The sequence below is a fragment of the Hydractinia symbiolongicarpus genome, chromosome 3, assembly GCF_029227915.1.
Source record: "Hydractinia symbiolongicarpus strain clone_291-10 chromosome 3, HSymV2.1, whole genome shotgun sequence".
NCBI classification, from domain to species: Eukaryota; Metazoa; Cnidaria; class Hydrozoa; order Anthoathecata; family Hydractiniidae; genus Hydractinia; species Hydractinia symbiolongicarpus.
In genome coordinates this window covers 24,871,329-24,899,300 of record NC_079877.1, presented here as the reverse complement: position 1 = coordinate 24,899,300, position 27,972 = coordinate 24,871,329, and the positions used below count along the sequence as shown (strand labels likewise).

Below are 27,972 nucleotides of genomic sequence, written 5' to 3'. Positions count from 1 at the left end.
CGCAACAAGCTACAAGAACTAGCATGATTTATCACATACCATCAGTCAAAAATATTTAGTACTATTCGTCTTAACTAAACAGCACCAACCTGGTTTTATTTTTTGGCAAAATCATTTCGTAACTTATTAAGATATGATTTTTAGACCAAACTTTTAAAATGAAAAATCAATCTTGATACTATGCACCTGCGATAATGTCTATAAATGATTAAATAACTTTTAATAAAACAAAATCTTCCAGGAAAAGATATCGTCAACTGCATTATACATTATCTTTTGTGTCCAGATGGCTAAGGTTGCTATAGGTATATATACTAAAGTCGTTTTCACCATGGTGGTAGAACCACAACTATTTTCCACATCTCTCAGCATTAACATCTTCAGTAAATATCTGGACATTTCTTTGCTAATTTAACCACCATATAAGACCACACAGCAATACAAAGCAATATTTGTTTTTTCCCTAAGATCAACAGAAGTAAAAATAAAAAGTTTTATTTTAAAAACTGCACTTATAGGTGACACAGGAAGAGAATGAATGTTCTTCAGTAGTCAGTAACTTTTTTTTTATTCTTTAATCGTATATTTCGAACAAAAGAACTTCCATTTTTCATACTATAGAGTTTTAATTTCACATATACCGTTAGAAAGACGCACAAAACAATTCCGATTTTCGTAGACATATTGAATCGGAAAGAAAACAAAATTGACGACCGCGTTTGATATGTTCGTTGACGTTTAGCGAACCTATCAAATAGTACGGCCAGCACAAAATAATAACAATAGAAGAAGCTTTTTTCCCACAAAGTCGTCCTCTAATGTCTGTTTTTCTGCTTCTGTAAATCTAGACAACTTCGGTGAGATTTATCTGCGCGTCATTAATTATTTTTTGTTTTAAAAGGGTCCAAATTCCATACTTTAGCTGCGCCAAAGTGCGACTGATATCACGGTAGACAAGCCAAAAAAGCAAGGAATTGGGAGCAATAACAATTTCCTTTTAGTTTTAGGACGAAAAATGTCGATTAAATGTCGGGGCCTGCAACACAACGTCAACGTTATTGTCTTTTTATTTTTACATTATCTTTGATAAAGTATATAGAATGGTCATCGTTCTGACATCATTAAGCAAGCAGCAGCATGAGAAGCTTTATTGTTTTTATCTAAATATTTTTTTATTTTTATTTTATGAGCTGCAATTGTTAATCTTTCCTTCACGTTATTCTTTTCGAAAAAATATCTCATTAAGGCGCTCCAGTTTGGCTATAGAGGGCTTTCGCCCAACGTGAGGTGACTATGCAAAAATGATTCAAATCAAAAACCATCAAAGCCATGCGCCATCTGAAAAGATATTACGAAAATGTGTAAAATAATATAACGTAACAGGTCAGTCTCCTGTCGCATTTTTGCACGAAATGCATCGCATATTCTTCTTTATTATGTGTTTCTATTGTGTATTGCAACCAGCACGAAAGAATTTAAAAGGAAAACACATAAAATTCATTAAACGTTTAAATATTAAATAGTTTAGCAGATATGTTTCCCATTAAATAATCCTTTTTAGTGCTTCAATACTTCAATGGCTTAATAATCATTTTCAATGTGTTGGAAATATTTAATGGAGCGAAAACTTTTTATGAAACATAACTACAGCACTGTTTTATTGTGTACGTAACACATTTTCTTACGTGAGAAAGTATTAAAGTAACAATAGGAAGTATAAATATAAACGTAGAACGAATAAGAGCAATTAGATGGACAAGGAACCCCTCCAAGGAGCAATTAAGACTAAAAGCTAGGCAATACTGCCACTGCTGAGATACAGGAGTGTCAATAACACAGCTATGGAGACTAATTTTCTACCCTTTTTTTGCTTGTGTGTGTAGAGTCTAGTTTGTTTTGTGTATCCATAGTGCTATATTTCTCAACATTTTACAGTCGAATACTTTTATTAAGAGATTTACATTAAGGTAACGAAAGGCAATCAATTGTACAAGTGTAAACGGGCGTATTTTTAAAGCGCCCTTATCTGGTATTGGGGAAATATTCACAAGTAATTGAGTACTAATGAGTATAGCGGTCGGTGGGTAAATCACAAGCATACATCAAACATTTAACTCGTGTTGATCAGAAATTAGGGATAACCTAGTAAAGTTTAAAAAGGAATGATAACTGCTAATACGGAGGTATAAAAGTTATACCTCCATCCGACTATTGAATAAAAGCTGGCTGCTTGCACATTCTTACTCTGGGTGTTCTTGATCGTAATTATCCTGCACTTAATTAGCATTTATAGCTGTAATAAATAAAAGAATAATTTAAAACGACTTGTCTCTTTTTATACATTTAAAATATTTTGCCTGTTTTTATTGATAGGTTATTTTTATGTTGCTAGCTTGTGAGCTTATGTGTGTTTTCAAATAATAGCTATTATGAATTCAACATGGTCAGATGTATTATGACCCAGCTAAAATGAATTGTAAATATTGATATAAAAAAAGTTGTGGCATTTTAAAAAGGCCTTCGTAAGATTCTGTATAGCTATAGCCCTATTGTTCTGTTGGAGCATATTATTTCTAGTGCGGACGAAGGTATAAAGAAAAATGTCGACAAAATATATCACTGAGCGAGAAATGTTAAAACATGTTGGCGAATTTGGAAAGTACCAACGGCTACTGGATGTGATATTTTGTATTATGGTGATACCCCAATCATATCAAGAGTTGATTATGTATTTTGGAACATTAATCCCCAGTTGGAAGTGTGTAGCTAACAATACGATTTGTACCTCAAACGATGTTATGACGTATGAAGATAAATCACGATGCCCTATGCCACGAGATTCATGGACATACACCGAGAACAATCAATTTTCAATCGTTACTGAATTTGATAATTATTGCAACAGCGAATGGCAAATTCATTTAGCGTCTTCAATATCCTTTATAAGTTGGGCATTTGGTGCTGTTGTGTTAGGATGGGTAACTGATAAATTCGGACGACGAAAGGTTCTTTTACCGTCTGTGGCGATCATACTTATCGTTGGGTTAATAACAGCCTTTCTTCCAAACGTTTATTTGATAATTCTAGCAAGGTTTATTGTTGGATTTTTTGGCACAGGTACTACATTGCAAGAATTTATTCTTCTCTCTGAATTCGTCGGTGATAAATACCGTGCCTTTGCTGGTACTATCATTTGGGTTTTTTATTCAATTTCCCTCGCAGCGCTTGCAATAAAAGCAAACTTTACAAGGAATTGGAGGACTTTATTCATTGTATGCACTGCTCCATATGTATTTACTTTTATTTTCTTTAAATTCATTCCCGAATCTCTTCGTTGGCTTAAACTTAATGGAAAAAAGGAAGAAATAAAGAAATCATTTCAAAATGTTGCAAAATGGAACAGAACCAGAATTCCTAATAATACATTTATTGTAATGAACAGTGAAGCAGACGAATTAAAATCTAGCTATAAAAATCTTTTTAGCAGTCCGAAGTTGGCACTGAATTCTGTCATTCAAGGTTATGCTTGGTTCGTCAACGGTTTGATTTTTTATGGCATTTCCTTTGCGGCGGACGACTTAGGTGGATCTGTTTATGTGAATTTTGTGATACTAGTAGCAGCGGATCTACCAGGCACTATAATTTCAATATACAGCTGCAATACTTTTGGAAGAAAAAAAACTGTTATTTTGGCAATGCTAGTATCTTGTATAGCTTGCTTTGGTATTGCCTTTGTAGAAGATACAGGTATAAGTTCTACAAGAACTGCAAAAGTGGCGTGCGGCTTTTTTGGAAAGCTGTTTATCATGATTAGTTATGTATCTTGTTATACTTGGTCGGTGGAAATATTTGATACTGCTGTCCGAGGAAAAGGAATGGGTTATTTACAAGTACTGCAAAGGTTTGGCGCCGCTGCATCACCTTGGGTGTTAAAAGGCTTAAAACCAGTTAACCATCGATTGCCATTTATTGCATTTGGAGTATTAGGAATGGTATGTGTTACGTTGCTGTTTGTACTACCTGAAACAAAAGAGAAGAAAAGGGTGATAGCCAAAAAAGAAAACATTTTTGTCATGTTTAAAAATAGGAATACATAATAGTTATTTTCTATAATTTTATGTGTTTCAGATGGAAAGGAAAAAACTTATGCAAATACACCTTTCCCGAATTGCATGTTTTAAATAACTTAAGAATTTTTATGTTTTGACTTTAAGATCACATTCAGCATCATTAAATTAGTGTGTGTTTAAATTTGTAACTTAGTGAAAATGCTGTTTTGGTGGTATTAATGTTACGGTTAAAGTCTTCTTAATCTTTAAATTGTAAGTTTAATTAGTACAAAATTAAAAAAAACTGTTTTAACAGGTTGTTTTTTACTGTACGAATCTGAAGATTTCACATTTTATCAAGTTTCATGTGAGGATGTCAGAAATCACATTCATTTTCTTTGAAAAAGTTAAAAAATAGCAGCGGTACATCAAAAAAAACTAATTCGGGAAAGGTGTATTTGATTGTGTGCAAAATAAATCTCAAAGTAATTTTATTACAACAAGTAGCGTTATCAATAACTATTCCGATGCTAACGCAATTCTAGTCCTTGTCATGATAAAAAGCTCTTGGAAAAAGGTAACTAAGATTATTTACCCCATCGTTAGGACTTACATTTGTTTTCTTTCTTGCAGTCCTTGCAAAGCCTCCTTCTCTAATGTAACTTAAGAAAGTTTTATGTTAGCACTTTTATTATAATGTGCACAGAAAGTCTCAAAAGTTTAAGTGAGTGCACAACGTTGTGCTTTGTTTTTCCTTTGGACACATATTCCAGTTTGTTCAGCTAGAATTCGACATACATTAAATTGGGATAAGGCGATAGTTGTGAAAGAGCATATCGAGTGTGATATCGTTATGCTTATGAAGTACATACAGGCAAAGTTTACAGCAGGAATTAACTAAAGAAATCGTGGATGGTAGAAATTTGATTATAAGATACCTTATATAGAAAAAGATGTAGAAAAAATAATGAATATAAGAGCAGTACAATAACAAGACTAAATTTTAAGAATAGGAAACACATGCGAGCGGAAGGCTAACATGTCCAAAGGGATGGACGGATTAGCTAAATGTTTGACACGAGTTTGGGTAAAGAGAAGGATTTAAATAACGACTGCTGCTATTTAGTTTATATAATGAAGCAAAGAGATGGTTCACAAATACACCGGCTAAAAGTTCCGAGACTGTGTCAGCGCCTGTAGCATTAACTGAAAAACGTGCAAGATACGTTGCTTATTAAGATTAATAATAAGATAAAGGAATCAGCACTGGAGTGTTTTAAGTTGCTTCCCATTAGGTCGTTCTTGGTTCCAGCTGCCTACGTTAAGTATATGGGCATGCACGTTAAACTTTTTTTTTGCTGCGACACCTTTATTCTGACAGCTTTGGAATTTGAGTCAAGTAACAAGTATTTCTAAATAAAAAGTTAGAAAAGGTTAATTAACTGTAAATTCAGCATGATGTGTATCGAATATAAAAAGTTGGGAGCTGTAACTATAAACACTCTGATAGAAAAAAGCCTCGAGGTTTAAAGATTGTATTGAAAATTCAGTTCAAAATCAACATGCTTCATAGAGTTTAGGGTCCAGCCTGGTGAGCTGATTTAGACTTTCTATATAGAGATGGTTTTAATAGCTGCAGGATTTTTGGACATTTAATAATATATGGTATATAACTTGTGAAGAACGATTTATAACATAATAAAAATTTTTCGGGATATTCACGGGAAAACAAAATATTTTATTCCTCAAGAAATAATTTTCGTCCTTTCTTTGTTCTTCTTTCTTTTTTAAAATCTTACTTTTACGCGCACGGCTCGCTAAACGTTTTGCTTAACACTCCATTTCAGACCTAATCCGCATATGCTTACTTCACTTGCTTCTGCACTTGCTTACAGTATAGTCATAGATGTGAACCAGGCTTAAGCGATTTTCTTTTTTAGGAAAGTGAGAAAGGAAATGAGAAATTTAAATTAAATATTGATAGTTGTTCGCAACCCTCCAGGAGTTCCTTGCGTCGGGGGTATACTCTATACCCCCGATGCAAGGATGTAAAGACTCTTCTCATATGGTTATATGAAAACGAGCATTGTCATATCAAAAAGACAAAAAACCCTGGGGACGAGGATGTATAAATAATTTACTCCACACACATTCTACACAACTATCTCCACAAGAGGTATGGAAGAAAAATGAGCACACTTATGGGAGCAAAAGTGCGGACCAGAGTTTTTAATTTAATTGTGAAGTTTCTGTCTACATGCAGAGAAGTGCTAAGTGCAGAAGACAAGTGTCAAAACACTGAAGAGAATTTTTAAAATACAGTACAGAATTGTTTTAATCAGAGAAAAGAAGTTTCCTTAAATTAAAAGAGAAGTGAGCAATGGGGGCCATCGTTTCGTCTTGTTTTTGTATTTACAAAATCACGACCTGTAAGGGGTAATTCCCAGGCCGTTTGTTATGGTGGGAAAGACGCAAAGGCACCGAACATTCAGTCAGACAAACAAATTATTTGGACCTGTGCAAACGTGAGAATCCTGAAGGAGAAAATGACCTCTGTCTTTCGATTAACTAAATTCATTGGACGACATAGGGTATCAGGTATGCAGTATCGTTCTTTATCAATAATGTCTATGAAGCCGTGTGACTTTGTAAAGTATATGAAGCGAAATAAACTCCACAGATGCTTTATTGTTCATGATGAGACCTCTATGCAACCCATCAGCTCAAATGATGAAACAACCTTCAACGAGCTCACTGAATTTTGTTTAAACGACAAACATGATTATCGAAATCATGAGGGTTTGTTTTTGGAGATTGGAAAACGAAGTAGTGCCCTGTTAGGAGCATTTGTGTGGAGAACAAATCGAGGCCAGGCATGTGGTGGAATTCGTCTTTGGGAATATGAAACAATGGAAGATTACATCAGGGATGGACTTCGTCTTTCATATGGAATGGGTGTAAAATCTGCATTGGCTGGTCTTTGGGCAGGTGGCGGCAAAGGTATTATTGCCTCACCCGGTCATGAAAAAGTTTCTAATCCAGCTTTTCGTAAAAACATGTTTCTTGATTATGGAGATTTCCTGTCTTCTTTAAATGGTTGTTATATAGGTGCTGAAGATGCTGGTGTGGCTGTATCTGATCTTGATGCTGTAAATGAGCGCACCCGTTTTATAACCTGTATCTCTGAATGTAAAGGTGGCTCTGGTAATCCATCTATTGCAACTGGAAAAGGGATTGTTTGTGCAATGGAGGCAACTTTAGATTTCTTTGGACATGGCAATATTGAGGGGAGACGCATAGTTTCACAAGGAAGTGGAAATGTGGCCCGTGTGATCATTGACTCACTTTTAGATAAAAATGTTGATCACATTCATGCTAGTGATTGCAATGAGCAACAACTTGAGTTAACAGAAAAAATGTTTGCAGAAAAAAATTTAGGTCGCTTGCATTTAGAGCATGTTCCAAAGGGTGAGACAGTCACACTTGAAATTCCATGTGATATTTTATCACCGAATGCACTTGGAAATGTACTAAATGAAAAAACAATTCCATTGATCAAGTCTAACATTATTTGTGGTGCAGCAAATAATCAGCTGGGTAAAACCAGTGATAATGAGTTATTAGCTGACCGCGGTATTACATATATAGTAGATTTTTTATGCAACCGAATGGGTATTGTTAATTGTGCTAATGAAGGTTATGGTCGATTAAAACACGACCCTGCAATGTTTCAACATTTTAGTAAAGACTGGAAAGATTCGATTTGGAATACAACACAAGATGTTTTAAAGAATGTACAAGAAAAAGGAATTACCCCAGTAAACGCTGCAACAGAAATTGCAGAAAGAAAAAGTCTTGAATTGCATCCAATTTGGCCAAAACGTTGCAAGCAAATTATTCAGGATTTAGTTCAGAGTAAGTGGGCTGAGGAAAAACGACATTAAAATTATATATAAATTTTTTATTTATCCAAATATTCACATACACAATTTTTATTGGATTATATTTATAAAAACTAGTTGTAGGTTGTTGCTTCTTGCAACTAACATGTTTAGCTCAGAAAACATATGGTAAGGATTGTATTATAGATATCAGTGTCAGATTTCAGAATGTACCTTAAGGACATTATTGCAGTCATAAATTGTTGTGGCATAAATTATTATGGACATAAATTATTGCGTTTTTTTTCTCAAAAAAGCAATAATTTTTTGTTGCCAAATGCAATTTACCTTTATGTAAACTATTGCAAAATAATTGAAAACATGGCAAAATGCAATAATTAATGTCACAAGATGTGTCACAATTTATGAGCAAATTTCAATGTTTACTGTAGTTCATTTTAGTTAAGCAGAATAAGAAACTTCAAAAAATAAGAAATTTCATACAAAAGTGCAAATGTTATTGAGAAAAACAAGTCGAAAAATGTTGAAAAAAAATAATAAAATGAATATCGCAAAATCAGATATTTCGTACTAAATTTTGTCAGCAACTATTTTTGTCCTCAAGGTAAGCAATAGATATGTTGTTTTATTGTTAGAATAATACGAAATAAAAATTACTGACCACACTGCTTATGAGTTTAAAATAATTTTAAGAAAGTGTAATACATGCCTTATGCGTGATCTAGTTTTAATAAATCTTAGGCTGAGATTGTGTGAATGCTTTTATTTTCTATACTCCTGAAATGTTGAAAAAATTTAAAAAAGTAAATTTATAAATTGTAAATGCTCTCGCTGAAAAGAATTTTCAATAGGATTCAAACTCTAATAGTTTTAAAAGAAAAAGTCTGTCAAAATAAGAAACCAGGTTTTAATTTAAAACTACGTGTAAATGCATATATAACTTTAACATTTTTAAGGCGTATTTAGTTCAGAGTTGTTGTTTTTTAGGATTTTGTAGATTTTTATGAAATGAAAACAAAGCTTAAATCTTTTTTTCACTGTGTAATTTTATCCTGAACAGGTACATACTGGGATTTTGTTGATATCAACTGTTTAATAACAAACTACCAAATGCAATCGAATTAGGTTAGCATGTTCTTACTTTCAGCTGATTTCCTTAAATGGAAAAAAATACAATCTTTGTGATATATTAATCCCAAAATATTTCGGAGCGACAAATTGGGTGGTTCCAGATGTCGGTGAATAAAAAGTTGGCTGATTTTTTCTAATTTTTTTCTAATTTTTTTTTTTTTTTTTGTGGTATTAAGGACACTGTAAGATCTTTGAGTATGATCGTTGTAATCGCGAAATTCTCTGAGAAATCTTTATTTTTATGAAATAAAAAAAAACCATTTAAAAGTCAAACAAATGCAGTTTGTTGGGGTATGAAAATTTAATAAAAAATTGTTTTTGAAGGTGGTAATCCTGTTTCCTAGTTTTTTGCTCGTATTTGTCCCTTTTTTTTCTTTTTCGGGTTTGAGGGCTAATATACACCCACTGTGCAGTAGCAAGGACACTCAACATAATTTTTTACCACCGGAAAATCGGAAAAGAAACTCATTTTATTAACCTCGAAGATAGCTTAGTTAACTAGTTTAACTGTGAAGAAAGTTTCAAGGAATCTATTCTTGCGATCTGCAAGTTTAATGAGCGGCCAACCTCGATCCCAGGGCTTTTTTCTTCTTGATTTAAGGAAAAGCGAGAAAGAAATATTTCTTGCTGTCTCTTACACCAAAAAGAGAAAAAAAAGCGCTGGACTCAAGGTTGTGAGCTGCAACATTTTTGCATTTCCAACGATTTGTCATTCCCCTTTTTATATCTTGTTAAATTATATCCTGGAACAACCTCGTCTCCAGGGCATCTTGCTTCTTTTCGGGACGTGACTCGCCTTCCTGATATAAAAAAGAGACATCAAGGACTGGGAACAAGATTGATCTTGGTTCACTCTTCTCTTATCCATTGGCAGCCCCAAGAATAAGGCTAGTTTTCTAAGTTCTCTTTTGAACTCACTTTTCAAATGACTATAGATTTTGTCTCCAATAAGGTTAAGGAGAGAATCAACCTTTTTGTGCATAGATGTCACACTGTCTTTTAGTTGGAGTGAAGTTGAGTATTGATAATACTCTCATCCACAATGTCAAGCTACGAAAGTGACGTTAAAAATCAGGAATATATAAGTTATTGGAGAAGCAAAATAAGAACTTCAGTGGAATCTCAAAGCTATCAATGCATTTCCACAACACCTTACATGCGGAGGCAGTTAATTTGGCCCTTTTTTGTTCTTTTTAAAGGTGAATAGAAAGATTATTTTCCGAGTTTGTAAAATAAGTATCAAAAGTGGTCTCCATTTTAATATAGACATAGCTACAAAATTTACAGGACATCCGCATCAGTGTTTTGGAGTATTCCAGACTTCACCATTATTAGGAGTAAGTAAATTGGACTAGCAATTGTTACTGGAGATATATTCTTCTTTCAAAAATTCTGCTAACACTGGTGTTTTAACATGATGTGCCAAGAGTCGTGAGACACCAGCCCATACAAAATATAATTTGCATAGTTATAGTTTAATGACATGAGAGTGCCATTTCCAGCCCATTGCTTTGTCGAAAAGAAGAAACATTCGATAAGTGGTTAATAGTTCTTAAAAGTAAATCCATATTAATTGATGTTTTATTATATGACTGTAGTTACTATTTGTGTTAGTTGTGCATTATCATATGTGAGTGAATGACTATGGAAATTGTCTCTTTTTAAAATCAAGTTTGGGATAAATTGTGGTATATCGGGCTTCCTTTGTGAGTTAAATGGGATGAAGATGCGTTTGTGTTTCCCTAACGACTGAGTTGCGCAATAGCAGTTTGTAGACCTTTCCGCGAGATTTGCTGAGATGTAGGTCACTTCACGAGATTCGCTAGGATTTAAGCATTTCCACGAGATTTGCTGACATGTAGATAATTCCACGAGACTCATCGAAATGTTGGCGTTTCCACAAGATTCGCTGAGAGGGTTGCGTTTCTACGAGAGACACCCAGGTTGGGTTAGCGTTCAATGAGAGACGCACGCGTTTCCACGAGATAAGTCTTAAGGGTAAGGTTTGAAACATCTGGTTTGGGGCTGGTTTGGGCCTGATACTAAGCCTGACATCCTTCCCCTTCCCTCAAACTTAAGGTGTAGTTAACATGAAACAAACGAAATATACTTCTATACATATCATGTTGTTATTTTTGTTTTTGCTTTACAACCATAGCAATTATTTATGGTTTTGAAAGAGAAGTACTTTTTACAGTCCACTTTGCTGATCACATTTAGCTTATATCCCTTTTAGTACATATAACCATCCTTGTTAATGTATCCAAATTAAGGTATTTTAAACTTTCTAAGTCTGCAAAAAATTTATTCTCGTGAAAATTGATTTCCCTAAAGTATTCTTTAACAAATCTGCTCTTTTACAAAACAGATTGTTCGTAAGTTCTTGTAAACTATCTGAAACCTTTTTGTAAACAAAATCTTTTTTTCTAAAAAAGTTATCACAAATTTCAAGATCCCAGAATATCCTTGAAGCAAGATCTGAACAATTATACCAATCATAAAAGCTTTTGGTCTATATTATAAGCTAATCTGATCTAATTAATTTATGACCCGTAACTTTACATAATATACTTGGCTTGATGAAAGAGAAGCACTTCAGTTCCATCCCAAATCTTGTGACTATGGTGGGTACGTTTTCTGCTGCTGGAACCCATTGCTGGAACATAAAAAATTTGGCTGCTAAAGTTCCGCCATTGTTGGTCGCAAAAATTAACGTATTTGCATAATCTGGCCATTCAGCCAAAATCGCTCATCGTATTTTTTGCCGTTTCTACACACGGAGCGCGGCAAGGCGAGCGAAGCTTTGGCAATTACGTCATAGCAATATGTCTTCCTAGCCAAATGTTTACTTTAGGTCATCCGTTAAATCTACCAAGGTAAATCTGGCGATTTAGGTCAACGAGAAATCCGAAACTGAATCAATTCTAATTAAAGTATGTACCATCAGTTTTATTTTTAATTATTGGTTTTTAGAAGTAAGAATGTAGCTGATTTTTTTAATGTGAAATTCACGAAAATAGCTAGGTAGCTAGCTAGCTAGCTAGCTAGCTAAGTTAATCAGGTAGTACCTGGTAGCTCTAGCTAGCTATAACTTTCTGAATACCACATTCATTTATGTATTTCTGGCTTTAGCATCTGCATGGAAGGTAAAAAAAATAGGGGTGCTAGTCCATTTCTTCACATTCTTGTGGTTGGAATGTTCTCCTTTGTTGCTCTCCAATGAGGGTACAAGTGGAATTTTCACATTCAAACCTTCACAGTAGAATTTAATTAAGGTTACTGTAAAGGAAAAAACTCACTTGATGAGTAGTCTAGAAAAACCCTTATATAAATTATCAATACTTTTATATTTTTTTTTATGTTTTTTTGTTTCTGAATGCTTGATGAAAGACTTTTTTGATGGTGCTATTTTCGTGAGATGGTAATTTTCCAAAAAGAAAGTATAATGAAATAAACACACACCAATTTTTTTTCACCATACGTTTTCAAATGGCTTCTTTTTCCGAACGCGTGGTCGCAGACTTCTCGTTTTCGCACCATTATATTCAGCATAAATTAAATTCAAAAAGGTTCCCGGATTTTTTTCTTCTAATAACATCGTTATGAAATTATTTGTAATTATATATAATCATTCAAAAAATGCATATTTTTTTCTTTCTGTCGTCATAATTCGCTAATCAGTAATTTATACAAAAAAATCCGGGAACCTTTTGTGCATAATTTTTTCAGCTTTTCATTACCAAAAATTTCAATGAGCCAATAGGAAGCTTTTGAAAAAAGAGACCACAAACTTAAAGGCATGTATGCGAAAATTTACTAACGAGATATTTGTTTTTAAAGATTTTCGTAGTTGAGAATTATTAATAGACAGAAGTCAGGTTTACAAGAGAGAGCTCATATGCATATTCCTTAACTTTGATTTTTTTAATTCGATAGTGAAAGTAAACTATCTAAAAAATATTATTATGCATATTTTTATACGGGAGTTCCATATTATGCATAATGTTTACAAAAAATATGCTCAACTCATTTTGCACATATTTTTTCAAAGGTGTGAAGAATATAACAGCTCTAAAAAGGCTTTTTCCAGAAAAAAGGGATGTTCCAAATATTTTTATAGACTATAAAATATGTCATTGGAAAGAGAATTTTTTTTTCTATATGTCATGAATTTTTTGCAAAAAACCTAGAAAAAAAATTGTTTCCTTTACAGTAACCTTAAACAGAATTTACAAGCAAAACAACGGTAAAATGTTGCAAAATGGCAAAGATTAAGCAATATCTATAACATTAATAATTTGACTAAAAAAAATAAGAATACATCTTTACGATAATCCAATTGTACATGCGTTTCTACTGCTCTTCATCGTTTTACAATATCGGAAAAAAAGGAGGTAAAAATTGTGTTTTTATGAGAGTTTGTTAGAGACGAAAGCGTGTTTTCTCTAATTTGTTAACTTCTGTCGTATCAATTCTTTCAAATTTTCAGGAAACGTTAATAATAATAAGATACAATTCATGTGTACCTATCATTTAAAACAAAGCATGGCAAGAAAAGTTATCTCATTAATAAACTCTTATAAAAGTGTGATGTTTACCTCCTCCGATCGCTAAATAAGCTGCGATGGAGTGTTAGTTTTCCTGAATTATCGTAAAGGTGTATTCCACGAAAAATCCAGTATTGTATTTATGAAGGTTTCACCCCAAAAACATTATGATTACGGCATTTGTCTATCATTTCATAATGGCTGCTTAATCTAAATACTGGCCTGTGATTGGTTCAACCAGTATTATGACCCAAACCTGACCGCAAGAATGAAATAAAGGCATTCTTAGGACTTTAAACGAATTCGAATAAATCAGAATTCGAATTATTCGAATAAATCAGAAGGCATCAACCTACATTCAATAATAGTTTATATACAGTACAGACCAGATGTAAGGGTACGCATACGCTCAACTTGCAAAATTAATAGATTCAACAACACAATAAATTAGACGCGAAGGACATTGATTTTTTTTTTAATAACAAAACTAAATTAAAGTAACACTATTTTAATCTTGATATAATTTAAAAACACAAGCTTTTTTTTGAAAACAACAAATCCAATGGTCTAAATATTTTAAAAAAATTAATGCTGCTACTTTTTAAAACTTTTTTACTAATATTTCTTTATCATGGAAACATATTTTTTAACATCCAAAACTTTCAAAAATTCTTCTTATAAAAAACAATGTAAACGAAAAAATTCTACGTTCGGGACTTTTTCCTTCACGACAAGATTTCAAATACAAATAAAATTTCAATATATACAAAAAAAAATCTAAAAATCTAACTTGACATTTTAATTTTGTGACAACATTTTGTTTTTGCGATGCGATCTAAAAAGCATTTCTATCGTCGCTTTTAGCTATGCGATCTAACGAAGCTTTTCTATCGCCGTTCTTTGTTCTTAAATTTTTAAAACATGATCAAAAAAAGTATTTCTATCGCCACTTTTCGTTTTTAAACTTTTAAAAAGCGATCTAAACAAACCTGTTCTATCGCCATTCTCTGTTTTTAACGCGATCTAAAAAAGGTTCTTTTGTCAACGCTCTTTAAAACGTTACCTAAATTTTTTTCTATCAAAATTATAATTTCAACTTTGTTAAAATATAATTATTTCTACAAGACATTATCAACGTAAAATATTACAATTATCTTACAAGTTTTTTAAATATAATTTTCAACAACTACATAATACACAGAGGATGTATAAAACAATACTTAACAAAACATATAACACATAACGGCGAACACAAGGGTATTTAAATTATATACCGTTGGTAAGGGTAACGTCCACTGCGCGGAGCACAAATGCACTCATCCCCTTGTTGACTATAAATAATATTTATCTTAAAACAATTTTAATGGAACAGACAATTCCTGTACATTAAGCGTGGGACTGTTATCAAGAATATACATGGCCTCAGCTATTTTTTTCTTTTAAAGTGGTGAACATTATCTATTAAAATACTGAAGTTCTTTTGTTCAGCAAGTGGGTGATTCTCAGTGACTAAATGTTTTAGGATGTGAGAGTTCTTATCGCGCTTTTAGTGATCTATCATTCCGCTACTTATAACACATCAAAGTACCTTGCGAAATTGTTAACACCACTGACAAAGTCAACATATACTACTGAAAGCTCTTTAGATTTCATATCATCATTGAAAGGAGAGAAGATACCTCATAACTACAAACTAGTATCTTTTGACGTCACTAGTTTATTCATCAACGTCCCTTTGGAACAAACGATAGACATAATATTGAAAAAGATATATGTTGAAAAAGTTATAGAAGCAAAAATTAAGCGACAAAACATGTACATTTCAGTTTTAACAACCAACTGTATATTCAGGTTGATGGTGTAGCAATGGGCTCGCCTCTAGGACTAGTCCTAGAAAATATCTTCATGGTTGAGTGGGAGAATGAAATAGTCCCAAAACTAGAAAATTCAGTAAAAGTTTGGAAGCGATATGTAGATGACACTATATGTTTTGTTAAGGAAAACCAGATAATCAATGTGCTGGTGACACTTAATAGTTACCATTCGAATGTCCAGTTTACATATGAAGTTGAAAACGACAATTACATAGCCTTTCTTCATGTGAAAGTGAAACGTATGAATGATGGTTCATTTAACACATCCATTTATCGAAAAGGCACGAACACTGACATATACATGCACTGGTATTCGTTTGCACCACGCCCATGGAAAGTTGGAACAGTTATATCGTTGGTGTTGAGAGCATTTAATATATTCTCTTCATCACAAGATCTGAAATACGAACTAAATCAATTAAAAATGTGTTTATAAAAATCAATGGTTATCCAGAAGCAGTTGTATCCAATGTAATTAATAACACACGGCAAAATGTCAACATTCAAATAGCCGACACTGTGTCTAATGAAGACACCTATAACATATATTCGTAACAATTTACGTTGATAATGTCTTGTAGTAATAAGACGAAATATCGGTTAAAATAAAATAAAAACAATGTCATCATCAATCAAACTTCTCGTACTTATTTTTATTGTGAAGTCATATGTTCGAATTAATGTAATTATTTCTGTCGTTTAAAAGCTTTATTTACCCTGATGTTTCTGTGAGAAGAAATCTACATAAAATCTACCACGATGTTTCTGTGAGAAGAAATATACAGGAAGTTTTGTCTCGAATGTCTTTTGACTAAAATTCTGTCTTCTATTTTTTGATGCTTGACAAAGCCTTACATAGGTTTGTTTCCACAAAATTGTGTCAAGGATGACAAATAAGAACGTTCCAATTATATATATCTTTATCTATTGTTTCTAGATATATATATAGTTACATGGCTAGCCTCACAATATCGAAAGTTGTACCCTGTCTATTATATCCAGGAGGGGCCATGGCTGAGATGAGGAGTCCTGGAGTATTTAATGCTCATTTTGAATTAGCGCAGAATCAATTAGGATCGGCGCTTTACTATACCCAGGGCTATGGTAACATTCACTTGCTCATGTTGAATCGCCGCCAAGGGGAATCGAACCACTGTCTAAAAAACCAATCAATCGAAAAAAAAGCCAATCAAATCACAGCAATTAAGGTAATTAACTTTTTCACGGACCCAGATGGAAGCAATAAATTGATTAAAATTTTTCCTTTTTGTAAAAGTTCGCTTTTTGTTACGTTTGTTCCGAACCATTTTTTGCACTTTTTCCTAAATGTTCACTTTCTGAAGTGCGGGTAACCATATTTCTGGAAGTTGATAGGAAATACTATTGATATAAGTATTTCTGTCTATACTATTTATGGTTTCTTTTACTTTTCTTGCTGTCCAACCAGACTCTCAGTCTATGATCTTTTTATTGTCCCAGTCTATATCATTCTTCCAGCTATGTCTGTATCTGTATCTGCGTTGCGTACAGCTCTTTTGTGCTCTTCCACACATAGTTCAAACATTCGTTTTGTTTCACCGACACAAACAGCATCACAATCCTTACACGGGATTTCATAGACAATATTACATTGACTCTCTAGACATATTTTGTTTTTCGGATGTGACAGTATACTACGTAGTGTGTTTTTAGATTGAAACACTGGCTTTATTTTATGATCTTTCATTACCCGACGAAGTATATTACTTGTCCCTGGTATATATGGCATACACACAGTGGCTACTGGTTCATTTTCCGCATCTTCTCCGTCACTGCTCTTATCAGTCCTGTTCCTGATTTTCCTCTCAACCTTTTTAATGGTCTGTCTCGAGTACCCATTTGCAAGTAAGGCGTTGTTTATATGAGATAACTCTTTCTTTCGGTCATTCTCTCCACTGACTACATTGACTGCTCTGTCCAGTAATGAGGACACTACACTTTCTTTGCAAGACATTTGGTGATTAGATGTGTAGTTGAGATATTGATCAGTATGAATTGGTTTGCGGTATACTGATACTGATAAGTTACCACCATTGTGAGACACTAGTGCTTCTAAGAAACGAAGTGTACTGTTCTTCTCGTGTTCAATTGTAAATTAAATCTTTGACTTGATCATGTTTCGTGGACTACACAAACAAAAATACACAAACAAGAATTACATCGTGGCATCCACAATAAATCACTTTTATTGTAGAACAGACTGGATTAGTTTATCAATTAAATTAAGAACTGGTGGCAAAAAAAAAATTAACATTTGTTGTTTTAATTAGTTGTCATAAAACTAGCTACATAATAGATTTTAATCCTTTTTAAATCAAGCAGCATCAAAAAGGTATTAGGTGAATCCAACGTAATTTGTTGTTCTACGGGCGTAATCGATAATAGCTTATATGGTTGGTCAGTTGGCAAAATAAAAATTATTTTATTGAGAATGTATGGTCAGAACAACAAGAAAAATGAAGAAAAGAATAAGAACGGAGAAGGGTTTTAAGACAAGCATATATTTGATGTATTTTAGCATCACGCATGCAGTTAATATATTTTTGTTGCAAAGGAAAAATATTTGTCTAACTAAAAAAAATGTAACTGGCTGTCAGGGTGAAAAGATAAAAATATTTGAAAGCTCCAAAACTTGTTTTGAAAGTTATACAGCAAGAATTATTCTTGTGTTGTTTTGAAAGTTATACAGCAAGAATTATTCTTGTGCTGTTTTAAAAGTTATACCGCTAGAACTATTCTTGTGTTGTTTTAAAAGTTATACAGCAAGAATTATTCTTGTGTTATTGTGAAATTTATACAGCAAGTTATGCTTGCCGTGTTTCGAAATATATACAGCTAGTTATTCTTCTCCCACTTACGATAATAAACAAAAACAGAAAAAAAGTTATTTTGATAAAAAGAAGTGAAAAATATTTTTACCGACTATAGTTTAGTTGACAAAATCTAAAGTCTTTTGCGGCATTAAGATTATTTAAAATTCATAACAGAGAAGGGTGTTACGACAAGGGTATTCTACCTTGTTTTTATTATTTTTCCTAAATCGTATCAACTAAAAGTCTTGCATTATTATATTTTAGCGAGTGTAATTTTAAACATATATAATAATCATAACAAATATAATAATATGTCTTGTTTTTTACTTGTATTACATACAACTATTTTAGCGAAATTACCCAATTTTTGTTATAAATTACATAAAACTTTCAACTTTTGCTTAACCGCGTAACTATTTTTGTGATTACAAAATTAGCGCATTTTTTATTATTTTTGGTTAAACGTTTCCTTAAACATATTTCTTTTGTTGGAAAAAAATTGGCAAAACAACAAGATGTGTTTGATGAAGGAGTATAGATATTAAAGTTCTAAAAACTAAAATTAAATAATACGCTATTTCAGAATTAACGCAGCTGTTCTTGGTAACAAAGCATACAAGAAGTATACCAAAAAGAAGAGCCCCTTTAAGAGATTTACCGCCTATCTTGGCATGTCTTTTGTTTACATTTGGGTACCAGTATTGAATCCTAAACCCCTGACCTTGTGTCGTGTTGTAATTCAAGAATTTTCAGTACACCTTGGATTTGGAATGTTTTGGAACATTATATAATTTGGCTACAAAACAAGGTTTAGGAGGCTTAACATGCAAAGCTGATATATAAAAAGTAAGGAAAACCATCTCAAGGTAAACTGTAAAAAGCGCCTAAAACGCCTGTTAAAAGCGCCTCTCCATTTTAGCATTGTCTATAGGCTACTGAGAATGGATGGAGAAATAATTGTCAGAAAATGGAGATATCAAATGAAATGGATGTCAGAGAAATATGGCACATGATCCTTTGTGGAGATAATAATGTTAGCGTGGTGTGTTATACTTAAGACCACGATTTTATCATGACTTGTGTACGCCACGCTTACACAAACACGATTGAACAAACCTTTTCACAGTACTGTATGTGGGCCTATTAGCATAAAGTAATGAATTGCACTGTAAAAACAACAATTTTGACACACACAAAGTATATATAGAGAAACGTGGTATAGATATTTTAACCTCTGACCATGTGGTTGGTGAAATATAATCGACTGATCCTGTTTTTTGCCTGAGATTGGAATTTGCCTGAGATTGGAATTATAATAAAAATCTTTGTTAAATATATTTAAATTTTTTTTTAGATAAATGGCATCAATCGACATTAGACTGAAGAAAGTCAACAAAATCTATCACGAAAATGTATGTTTTTATATATTATATATTGTGTCAGCCTTGTCATTCCAGCGGGTGCGATCACACTTACACGCTTAAAACCGAATCAGGCATGCAGTTTTCAGGTCTTAATTGCACACATAAATTTCAATATCGTTCCTGCAAAATGATTTTTATATGTGATTTATAAACAAAAATTAAGGGTGAGATTATTTTTCGCTAAAGTGTTACATACAAGTGAAGAACAAGAAAGATTATTAATGTTGTAACACCCTCCTTCATTATGGTTATTTATGTTCTTCTGCTTGTTGTTGACAAAAATATGCTAATTAAAATGTAATATTGCAAGAATTGGGATTTTTTGTCTATTCATATTTTTCAAACAATAGGCTTTTGTATATTTTAAAAGATCATTGGGAAACATCCTCTGCTGCATAAAACGCTGTTGGATTAAAATATTTAAAGTAAAAATATACCATATCACAGCTGCATGATTTTTAAAACATGTCTAAAATTTTTAAAGAAAAAGGAAAATGCTATCAGAAGTTAAAGCTCGCACAGTGCAGTACTATGTTATCAGAAGTTAAAGCTCGCACAGTGCTGTACTATAAAGATTGTTGTAAAATTTATGTGCCATTTTTGTTGCTATTAACTCTTTAATTATTACGTCATTTCTTTCTGCATAATTTTACAAGCTGTAGCACTGAAAAAGTTTAAAAAGGAATTGTTAAAACAGGATATTTTGTTGAAAGAAGCTTATTGTTAAATTAACCAAAAAATTTGCAATCCTTTCAAAATAATTACCCAAAGTTAATTATTACTACAATCGAAAGCTTATGGAAAATCATGTTATTATTAGTGTTATTATAAGCAAAAGCCATTTTTTCTTGTTTATTATATACGTTTTTAACTGGAAATTTATGTGGACTTAGCAATTTAGGAGTCCATATCATTTCCATATGTCTTAAGGCAAATTTTTTTTTGAAGCTTGTTTGGACACCTACTAAAGTGTTTTGCAAGCTTAATACGCTTTTCTGTTTTAACAGGAAAAAATATCTGGAACAATAGTGGTTGATGGAAGAGGAGAAGTTGTACATAATGGCATTACGCTAATAATTGAAGGGACTGTAAACATGCAACTTAGTGCTAAAAGTGTTGGTTTGTTTGAAGCTTTTTACAATTCAGTAAAGCCGATAACACTGCTAAGTAGTTCACTTGAAGTTGCCAAGCCTGGAAAGCTTCCAAGGTATGTATTTTTTTCTGTTGGAATAAATTTATAATATATTATAGATTTGATAGGCCTTTTATGAGTTTTGTCTTAGTTTTGTTACATTGCGATATTAGGGAACAATGTTTTTCATTCTTTTGCTTTTATGTGAACACAAAATGGTAGAAATATTTTTTATAGTAAATGAACTTTCTAGAATGTTTTTTTAACAGTAATATAATGGGGATGATTAAAAAAAATGCAGGGTACATGAATTAAAATATGCATAATTTTATCCATGTTTTATTATATGTAATGTTTCTTTATAAATGTATACTCTTTATATAGCTAGAAGCCTGAAAATATCCTAAAAAAAATGAGCATTTTTTAAACATTTTAGATCTATGTCCATTTTGGACCCAAGAATTAATTATCCCCAAAATCAATATAGCAATCTCCAAATTGACCTGGATCCACTGAATGGTAGAAAGAAAACCTTTTTTTAGTGTTACTTGCTTTTCAAGTAACACTACTGAGGTTAGATTACTGCAATGAGGGTTTTTTTTCCTGACCTAAATAACTATGGTGAAATTTTTCTTGCAGTGGTCGCACAGAAATTCCATTTGAATTAACACTGAAGTGTTTGAAAAATAAGAAATTGTTTGAAAGTTATCATGGAGTTTTTATTAATATTCAGGTATGTTTCATACTCACAAATTTGTTAGATTATTTTTATCTTTCAGAAATTCATTTATTTATTATCTTTGTCAAGTTCCATTATTTTAGTTATTTTTATGATTTTTTAGTATTTGCTAAAATGTGAAATGAAAAGATCATTGTTGAATAAAGATCTGCAAAAATCTTGCGAATTTATCATTGAAAATCCAGTAAGTGTGTCCTGTTTTGTGTTATAACATAAGGTAGTCGATAAGGCCTGTAGAAAAATGCACTTAGGCAAAAATGAGATAACAAAGATCTGTCATTTGAATTTTGATAAAATTAGTAATGTCACGTTGATGCGATTATTTTTACAAAATTATTTTTGCTGTTACATGTATTATGTGAAACTTAAAACACTGATCAAAATTATGTATAGGGTTGCTTTGATTAGTGGTTAAGGAGATAGCCATTTTTTTTCTGAAAATTTGCATACCTATGTATTTTTACAAACAGTTTGATAAACAACAGAGATATTAAGGTTTAAAGGTTTTTTGATGATGTCAGTTTAAATGCATTGACATCATACGGTAACGCCTAGGCAGTTAACAAATAAGACATACTTTTTCCGCGACTTTATCGAATATTTCGACAAAATCAAAGGAAAATGAACACATCCAACTATGACTGTCACACACACTTTGTCTTATTATATAAGATGATAATGCATAAAATGTGAGCCTTCAAATAATTTCAACAGGAAAGGATATTGGAGAACTACTATACGTAACCCACCAAAGTAGAAAAAATATGAAATTATAGTTTTTCATCTTGTGGAGCCTTTATAGTATATATAAAATATTTTTAAAAATAGACAAACTGAGTTCTCGTTTTAGGATATGTAATTGCTCTTGTGGGCCTCCACACACAGCTTAAACCTTTTTAGTGTGTTGCTTTCTTTACTTAAGCATTTTTACTTTTTAGCAAGCCTATAGTTTTTTATTATTTGAGAAAAACAACTTCAGTCTAAACATATTGTGTATAGTTTTTTTTTGTTGTGCATAAGCTATCCACATGAACTATCAATGATTTGTGATCCATTAGAAAAGCATTCACCTTTTGATTATTATTCAAACAAGTTAGTTTTGTTTTGCAAAAATATTAAACCGACCAGGTTTTTTAATACAAGCTTTCTTAGCAAAATGCAAATAAACTTTGTTATTATGGAGAAATCAAGGATTTAGAAATCGGTGACTAATTCTTAATTCAATTTTTTGGCAGCTTTATGAAACTGTTTAGACTTCTTTTCTTGACTACAAAATTAGCATCCACGGGCTGAGACATTATTCATTGATTTCTTGGTTTTCCTAAAGACACTTTTATAAACCAAACTGAATTTTTTTATGTCACCAACAGCATTTAAGTTCTTGTATTTTAATGCCCTTAAAGGAAAACTAATAAAAAAACACTTTTTTTAAAAAAAAACATTGTTATATTTCACAACAATGACATGGCATAACATTTTTGACTTTTTTTATGTGCATCCCTAAAGATGTCAAATTATGGTTGCTACTAATCTGGAACAAAAGCCACCATAATTCATCACAAGTTAGTAATTTACCAAACAGAACATTCTCACCAACAATGTCATGTAGGCAATCCTGGTACCCCTTTGAGTTCCACGTTTACATTCAAACTATAAGGAACACAATTTAAGCTCAAGACTTCTTTCTTTATCTTTTTACAATTTGCTTGTATTGATGTTATTTTAGCAACAAAATGAAGTGGAATCAGAAAAGCAAATCCCTTTTAAAATATCACCAGACTCAATCAGTTCAACAAAAAAAAGCACACATGTCCCCCGTTTTCTGGTCAAGGGGCATCTAGATACGGCAGTTTGTAATATAGCAAAACCAATTACTGGTGAACTTGTGGTTGACCATTCTGATGTGCCTATCAAATCAATTGAAATGCAGTTGGTACGGGTAGAAACATGCGGTGAGTGTTTCTATATTTGTTGTCTTGATTTAGAATATTGACCATGATTTGGGATGGACTACTTTTTAGTTCAAGATACATACCACATTTTATGGGTTTAGTGCAGAGAATGTTTTGTTTTATAGTCTTTGCACAGTTGTCACACTTGATGAAGGATTGTGTGTATATCAAATTCGATTTATTATTAATTCATATTGTAAAAAATGTCTGCTAAGGTTTGTGCTTTGTTATAGTGGGCTAACCAAAATTACGAAACCTAACTAACTCGTTTTTTGCTTAAATAGTAACAATCTTCATTACATTTTCATGATAGGATATACATCAAGTGAGTGTTGTTGCTCTTGGATGTTTCTCCAAAGTTCTGTTAAACCATGAGCTTAGAATCGATAGATTAAATTAGGTTAATGTAAATTAGTCTGAGATAACTTTGTGAGATCTGTTTTAGTTTTGCATTCTTACTTGAGTTGATCTATATACATTATATTTTGAGTATATTGAATTATACTCAGAAATTAACCCATGTTCACCCATAGTGAGAACTAAGCTGTAAGGACAATGTTTGATTTTTGCTATATGTGTTGCTGCGCCTTTTTACTGATTTCATTGATTTTTAATTCTTGTAGGTTGTGCAGAGGGCTATGCGAAAGATGGTAGGTACTTATTTTGGTTATTTTTATTCTGAACTTTTTACTTGTTGCTTGCATCCTATATTACAATAATGTATTTCTTCTTTTTAGCTACTGAAATTCAAAATTTACAGGTGTGTGTATATTTTCTGCATAAAAGATATATGGGTCATTCCATATGTGGTCTGAAAACCACTATCTTCAAATTTTAAAAAAAATTGGTACAGAAGCTTAGCTCAATTCCTCATGATTTTGAAGAAATGACGCTAGGTCCAGTTCCTTATACAAATTTTTTTTCAGCGCCACAGGTAAAGACACTTCTTTTTCTTTCAATAGTTAAAGATATTTATCCAACCTAAATGAAATTTGGTAGTTTACTAATTTTGAGGGTGATCAGTCTAACTTTTTTTAAAAAGAAAAAAAATTATTTTATTGAATTTTTTTTGAACAAATTGACAAACTGTATATCAATATATTTCAAAGTCACAAGTCCATTACTAAAAGCAACTAAAACTTGATTTAAGAAATGATAAAGTAATTATTTTACGTGACTTGGCAGAAAATTATGGGTTTTTATTGAACAAGACGAGCTTCAAGGATTCAACTGGAACACTTTTCAATTGTTCTTTAATATAAACAAAACTCAAAAAATACCATACTTTGTGCTACATTCCAGTCCAAGTCCAAGACGTTGAGTTTATGTACAATGTAATAAAAAAATCACTCATTTTGTAAATAGTTTTTTAATTGCAAACCTTGTATTTATTTTTTTACAGACAGTTGTTTCACACAGGAAAAAAATTAAAATAACTTTCTTAACTTTTGTCACAACTTTGAGGATTTTGGAATCAGAAGTCATGATAAATTTCCATGTGATGGTGTTGAATGAATAATTGAAGTTGCCAAAGGCAGACACTAACAAACAACCAAATTTTAAACTAAGAGCAATGTTGAATTTTGCTAAAATAGAATTTGAGGAGTAACATCTTTATTTACTACTTGTGAAAACTCGAAGCCACCTGAAGTCTTTAAAAGAAAGTCATATGCAAGAACAGTACCTGGCACTTACAGCTGTATTATGAGTTTGTACCCATTATGAGTTTGTACCCAACCACATAAAATGGTGCTTAGCTGAAAAATTATCTTGTAAAAGGGACTAGTTTCTGTATCTTTGTAACAGGGGGAGTTATAAGTTGGTACACATCATGGTGTCCTTAAATCTAACTTCTGTACCAAATTTCATCAAATTTGAAGTTTTAAGTGTATCAAATATTTCCATATTTGCATTACAAACAGTTGGTAATTTTTAACTTAAAATCCAGTAATCCATAAAATCGTGATTTAGATTGCTGATGGTGATGTATGCAGAAGGATGACAATTCCATTGTATATGATTTTTCCACGGCTATTTACATGTCCAACATTGGAAACGCCAAATTTTAAAATAGGTTTGTTGTTCTTACAAGTTATGTATGTTATAAGTTACCCTTATGTGCAATATTTGTTTTTTGAGTATGTAAACCTTACTAAAATATTCTAAACTTCCTCCAAATATTGATTAAGGCCAATGTCACAAGAAAAAGAATAGCCTGGAAAATCCCAGATTGTGTAATAATCTTGCATTAACGTCGTGTTTGAGCTCTCACTAGTGGCCAGTCCAAAATAAGGTGCACAGAATGTTACAATGTGCAAATGCTTGCATTATTATAATTGATATTTTGGACCTTTTTACTTGTGTAATTACTTATATCTGGTATTATTTGGTTTTATTGTATTTAGGGAGATCTATATGATACATTCATTTTTAAAATTTTGGAGATGATTTTCTACATTTTTAAAATAGCATTTTTCGGCCAAATGTCATAAGGCCTGGAAAGTTTTCCACAAGCCTGCAAAAATAGGACTAATAATCAACAGTCCTTCCACAAGATATTCTTTAAAGGATAAAATATAGTTAAAGGAAAATTTTTTTGCAAATCCATGAAATATTTGATTGTTCGACCCGATTAGCAGAAATTTCTTCTCATGAAATATACTGAAGTCAACCATTCACAAATTTTAAGTATGAAACAAGGTCAAATATAATTAATTCCGTAATTCCTGTGATTTCGTAAGAAGTTATTTTTTTCTCATTTGCGGAAATTGATTTCTGCGAAGAATTTATCATCTATTTGCGAGAATTACTACCGAAATGAAGACAAATTTCTGAAAAATAAATTCACAAAAATTTGAGACGTTCATTATCTGGAAAAAAATGTGGTCATGTGGAAAAATATCTTCCAAATTTTCGGACCATTTATCTACAAAAATGTATGTCCTCTCGATTTACTTAAGATATAGCTAAATTTAATCATCCCGCATATTTTTTTAGTTTTTATCCTCAACTCAAAATAATTTCTTACCTTGGGATACGCTTCACAATTCCCTTAACAACACAACAATACGAAACATCAGTAAGAAATAAAGGAAAAGGTTTCAACCTATACATGTTTTTATCATTGTTGTAGCATAAAATACCTTTTTTTATTAAAAGATATTAAGGATTCAATTTTTCAAGTATTCTTGATTTCGGCATTCATATCAATTACCATCATTTTTCCAAATTTTGTACCTTTATTTTTTTAACCATGAAATACGATGAAGTTCCCTTATAAAAACCACATTTGAAAGAATAATAACTTGTAAAACTTACCTGAATATCAATATACTTTAAATACATTTTTTTAATAGCAACTCAGTCGCTAAGGAAAATATGTCAAATTGAGCAAAAAATTAAGTAACTTTTTTTTATTAACCTTACCAGTTGGACTGTGTCAAAAAAAGAAAATAAGTATTAAGAATACAGCTAAGCAAGTTGAGAGGCAAGACCACTTGAGGCTTGGCCCAAAACATAGGGTTGCTTATAAAAAAGAGTGTGTGATAACAAAATTTAATTTGTGCATTGAATGCATATTAAGGTTTAACTTTTTCTCCTTTTTCTTGTAGAGTTCGAGGTCAATGTTGTTATTGTGTTCAAAGACGACCATTTAGTAACTGAAAATTTTCCTATAAGAATTTATCGTTAAGCCGAATTTCCACTTGCATATTTTTTTGCCGCAGAATGGATTGGAACGGAATGAAAAGTATTAATTTCAATTTCCACTATTCCCTTGGAACAGATATATTAAAATGCGATTTTGAAAGAACTTGATGGTTTTTTTTTTCTGATTTGCTTCTTAAATCATTAGGAAAAGTTAAATTTAATTCATCTTTCACTCAGAATGAATCAAACATGTTTGGAAAAATTTCTGAGTCACGTAGTTAGAAATTGTCTTGTCGCATATTCAGAGAAATTTTTGTTTCAATCCTGTCGATTTCCGAACAAAAAATATGCAAGTAAAAATTCGCCTTTTAGTATTTGAATATAGCTTTTGATACATTACTTGATACATTAAATTTTTGTTTCAATCCTGTCGACTTCCGAACAAAAAATATGCAAGTAAAAATTCGCCTTTTAGTATTTGAATATAGCTTTTGATACATAACTTGTATATGTATATAATTAATATTACTGTTATAAATTTGCTTATTTTATTTTGCATTTTGATTTTGGTGAGAATCTCTAGTGAGTGTTTTTTGTATCTAAAAAATCGATAAATTAGAAATTTAATTTCCGTTTCATTTAATTTTAAAATGATTTTTCTACAATACGCTACTGTGTTATTGTATTTAAAGAGAGTAGAGTTGTTTATATCATACTGTGAT

General features: G+C 31.9%; 3 protein-coding genes across 3 annotated transcripts; all 3 read left to right on the top strand.

Moving 5' to 3' along the window:
* Positions 1 to 834: 834 nt before the first annotated feature.
* Positions 835 to 4,874, top strand: LOC130636421 (organic cation transporter protein-like). Its single transcript, XM_057446143.1, has one exon. The coding sequence runs from the start codon at positions 2,601 to 2,603 to the stop codon at positions 4,095 to 4,097; it is 1,497 nt and encodes a 498-aa protein (XP_057302126.1). The 5' UTR covers positions 835 to 2,600; the 3' UTR covers positions 4,098 to 4,874.
* Positions 4,269 to 8,984, top strand: LOC130636983 (uncharacterized). The gene is made up of 9 exons (XM_057446838.1): positions 4,269 to 4,282; positions 4,595 to 4,626; positions 4,823 to 4,913; positions 5,058 to 5,136; positions 5,289 to 5,455; positions 5,897 to 5,957; positions 6,052 to 6,117; positions 6,419 to 7,049; positions 7,158 to 8,984. Exons 1-9 carry the CDS (start codon positions 4,269 to 4,271, stop codon positions 7,991 to 7,993), a joined length of 1,977 nt encoding a protein of 658 aa, XP_057302821.1. The 3' UTR covers positions 7,994 to 8,984.
* On the top strand, positions 6,630 to 27,965 carry LOC130636420 (vacuolar protein sorting-associated protein 26C-like). Its single transcript, XM_057446142.1, has 11 exons — positions 6,630 to 6,647; positions 11,937 to 12,015; positions 19,710 to 19,767; positions 20,787 to 20,986; positions 21,551 to 21,644; positions 21,754 to 21,834; positions 23,377 to 23,602; positions 24,226 to 24,252; positions 24,340 to 24,362; positions 25,574 to 25,676; positions 27,214 to 27,965. Exons 3-11 carry the CDS (start codon positions 19,714 to 19,716, stop codon positions 27,291 to 27,293), a joined length of 888 nt encoding a protein of 295 aa, XP_057302125.1. The 5' UTR covers positions 6,630 to 6,647; positions 11,937 to 12,015; positions 19,710 to 19,713; the 3' UTR covers positions 27,294 to 27,965.
* Positions 27,966 to 27,972: the final 7 nt, after the last annotated feature.

Coding starts and splice junctions, on each gene's coding strand:
- LOC130636983 (XM_057446838.1), top strand. Junction 4,627..4,822: donor TAAAAAGCTCTTGGAAAAAG/GTAACTAAGATT, acceptor CACATATTCCAG/TTTGTTCAGCTAGAATTCGA. Junction 5,456..5,896: donor GAATTTGAGTCAAGTAACAA/GTATTTCTAAAT, acceptor ACTCCATTTCAG/ACCTAATCCGCATATGCTTA.
- LOC130636420 (XM_057446142.1), top strand. CDS start 19,714: ATGGCATCAATCGACATTAGACTGAAGAAAGTCAACAAAATCTATCAC. Junction 20,987..21,550: donor AAGCCTGGAAAGCTTCCAAG/GTATGTATTTTT, acceptor TTTTTCTTGCAG/TGGTCGCACAGAAATTCCAT. Junction 24,253..24,339: donor AGAGGGCTATGCGAAAGATG/GTAGGTACTTAT, acceptor TCTTCTTTTTAG/CTACTGAAATTCAAAATTTA.
- LOC130636421 (XM_057446143.1), top strand. CDS start 2,601: ATGTCGACAAAATATATCACTGAGCGAGAAATGTTAAAACATGTTGGC.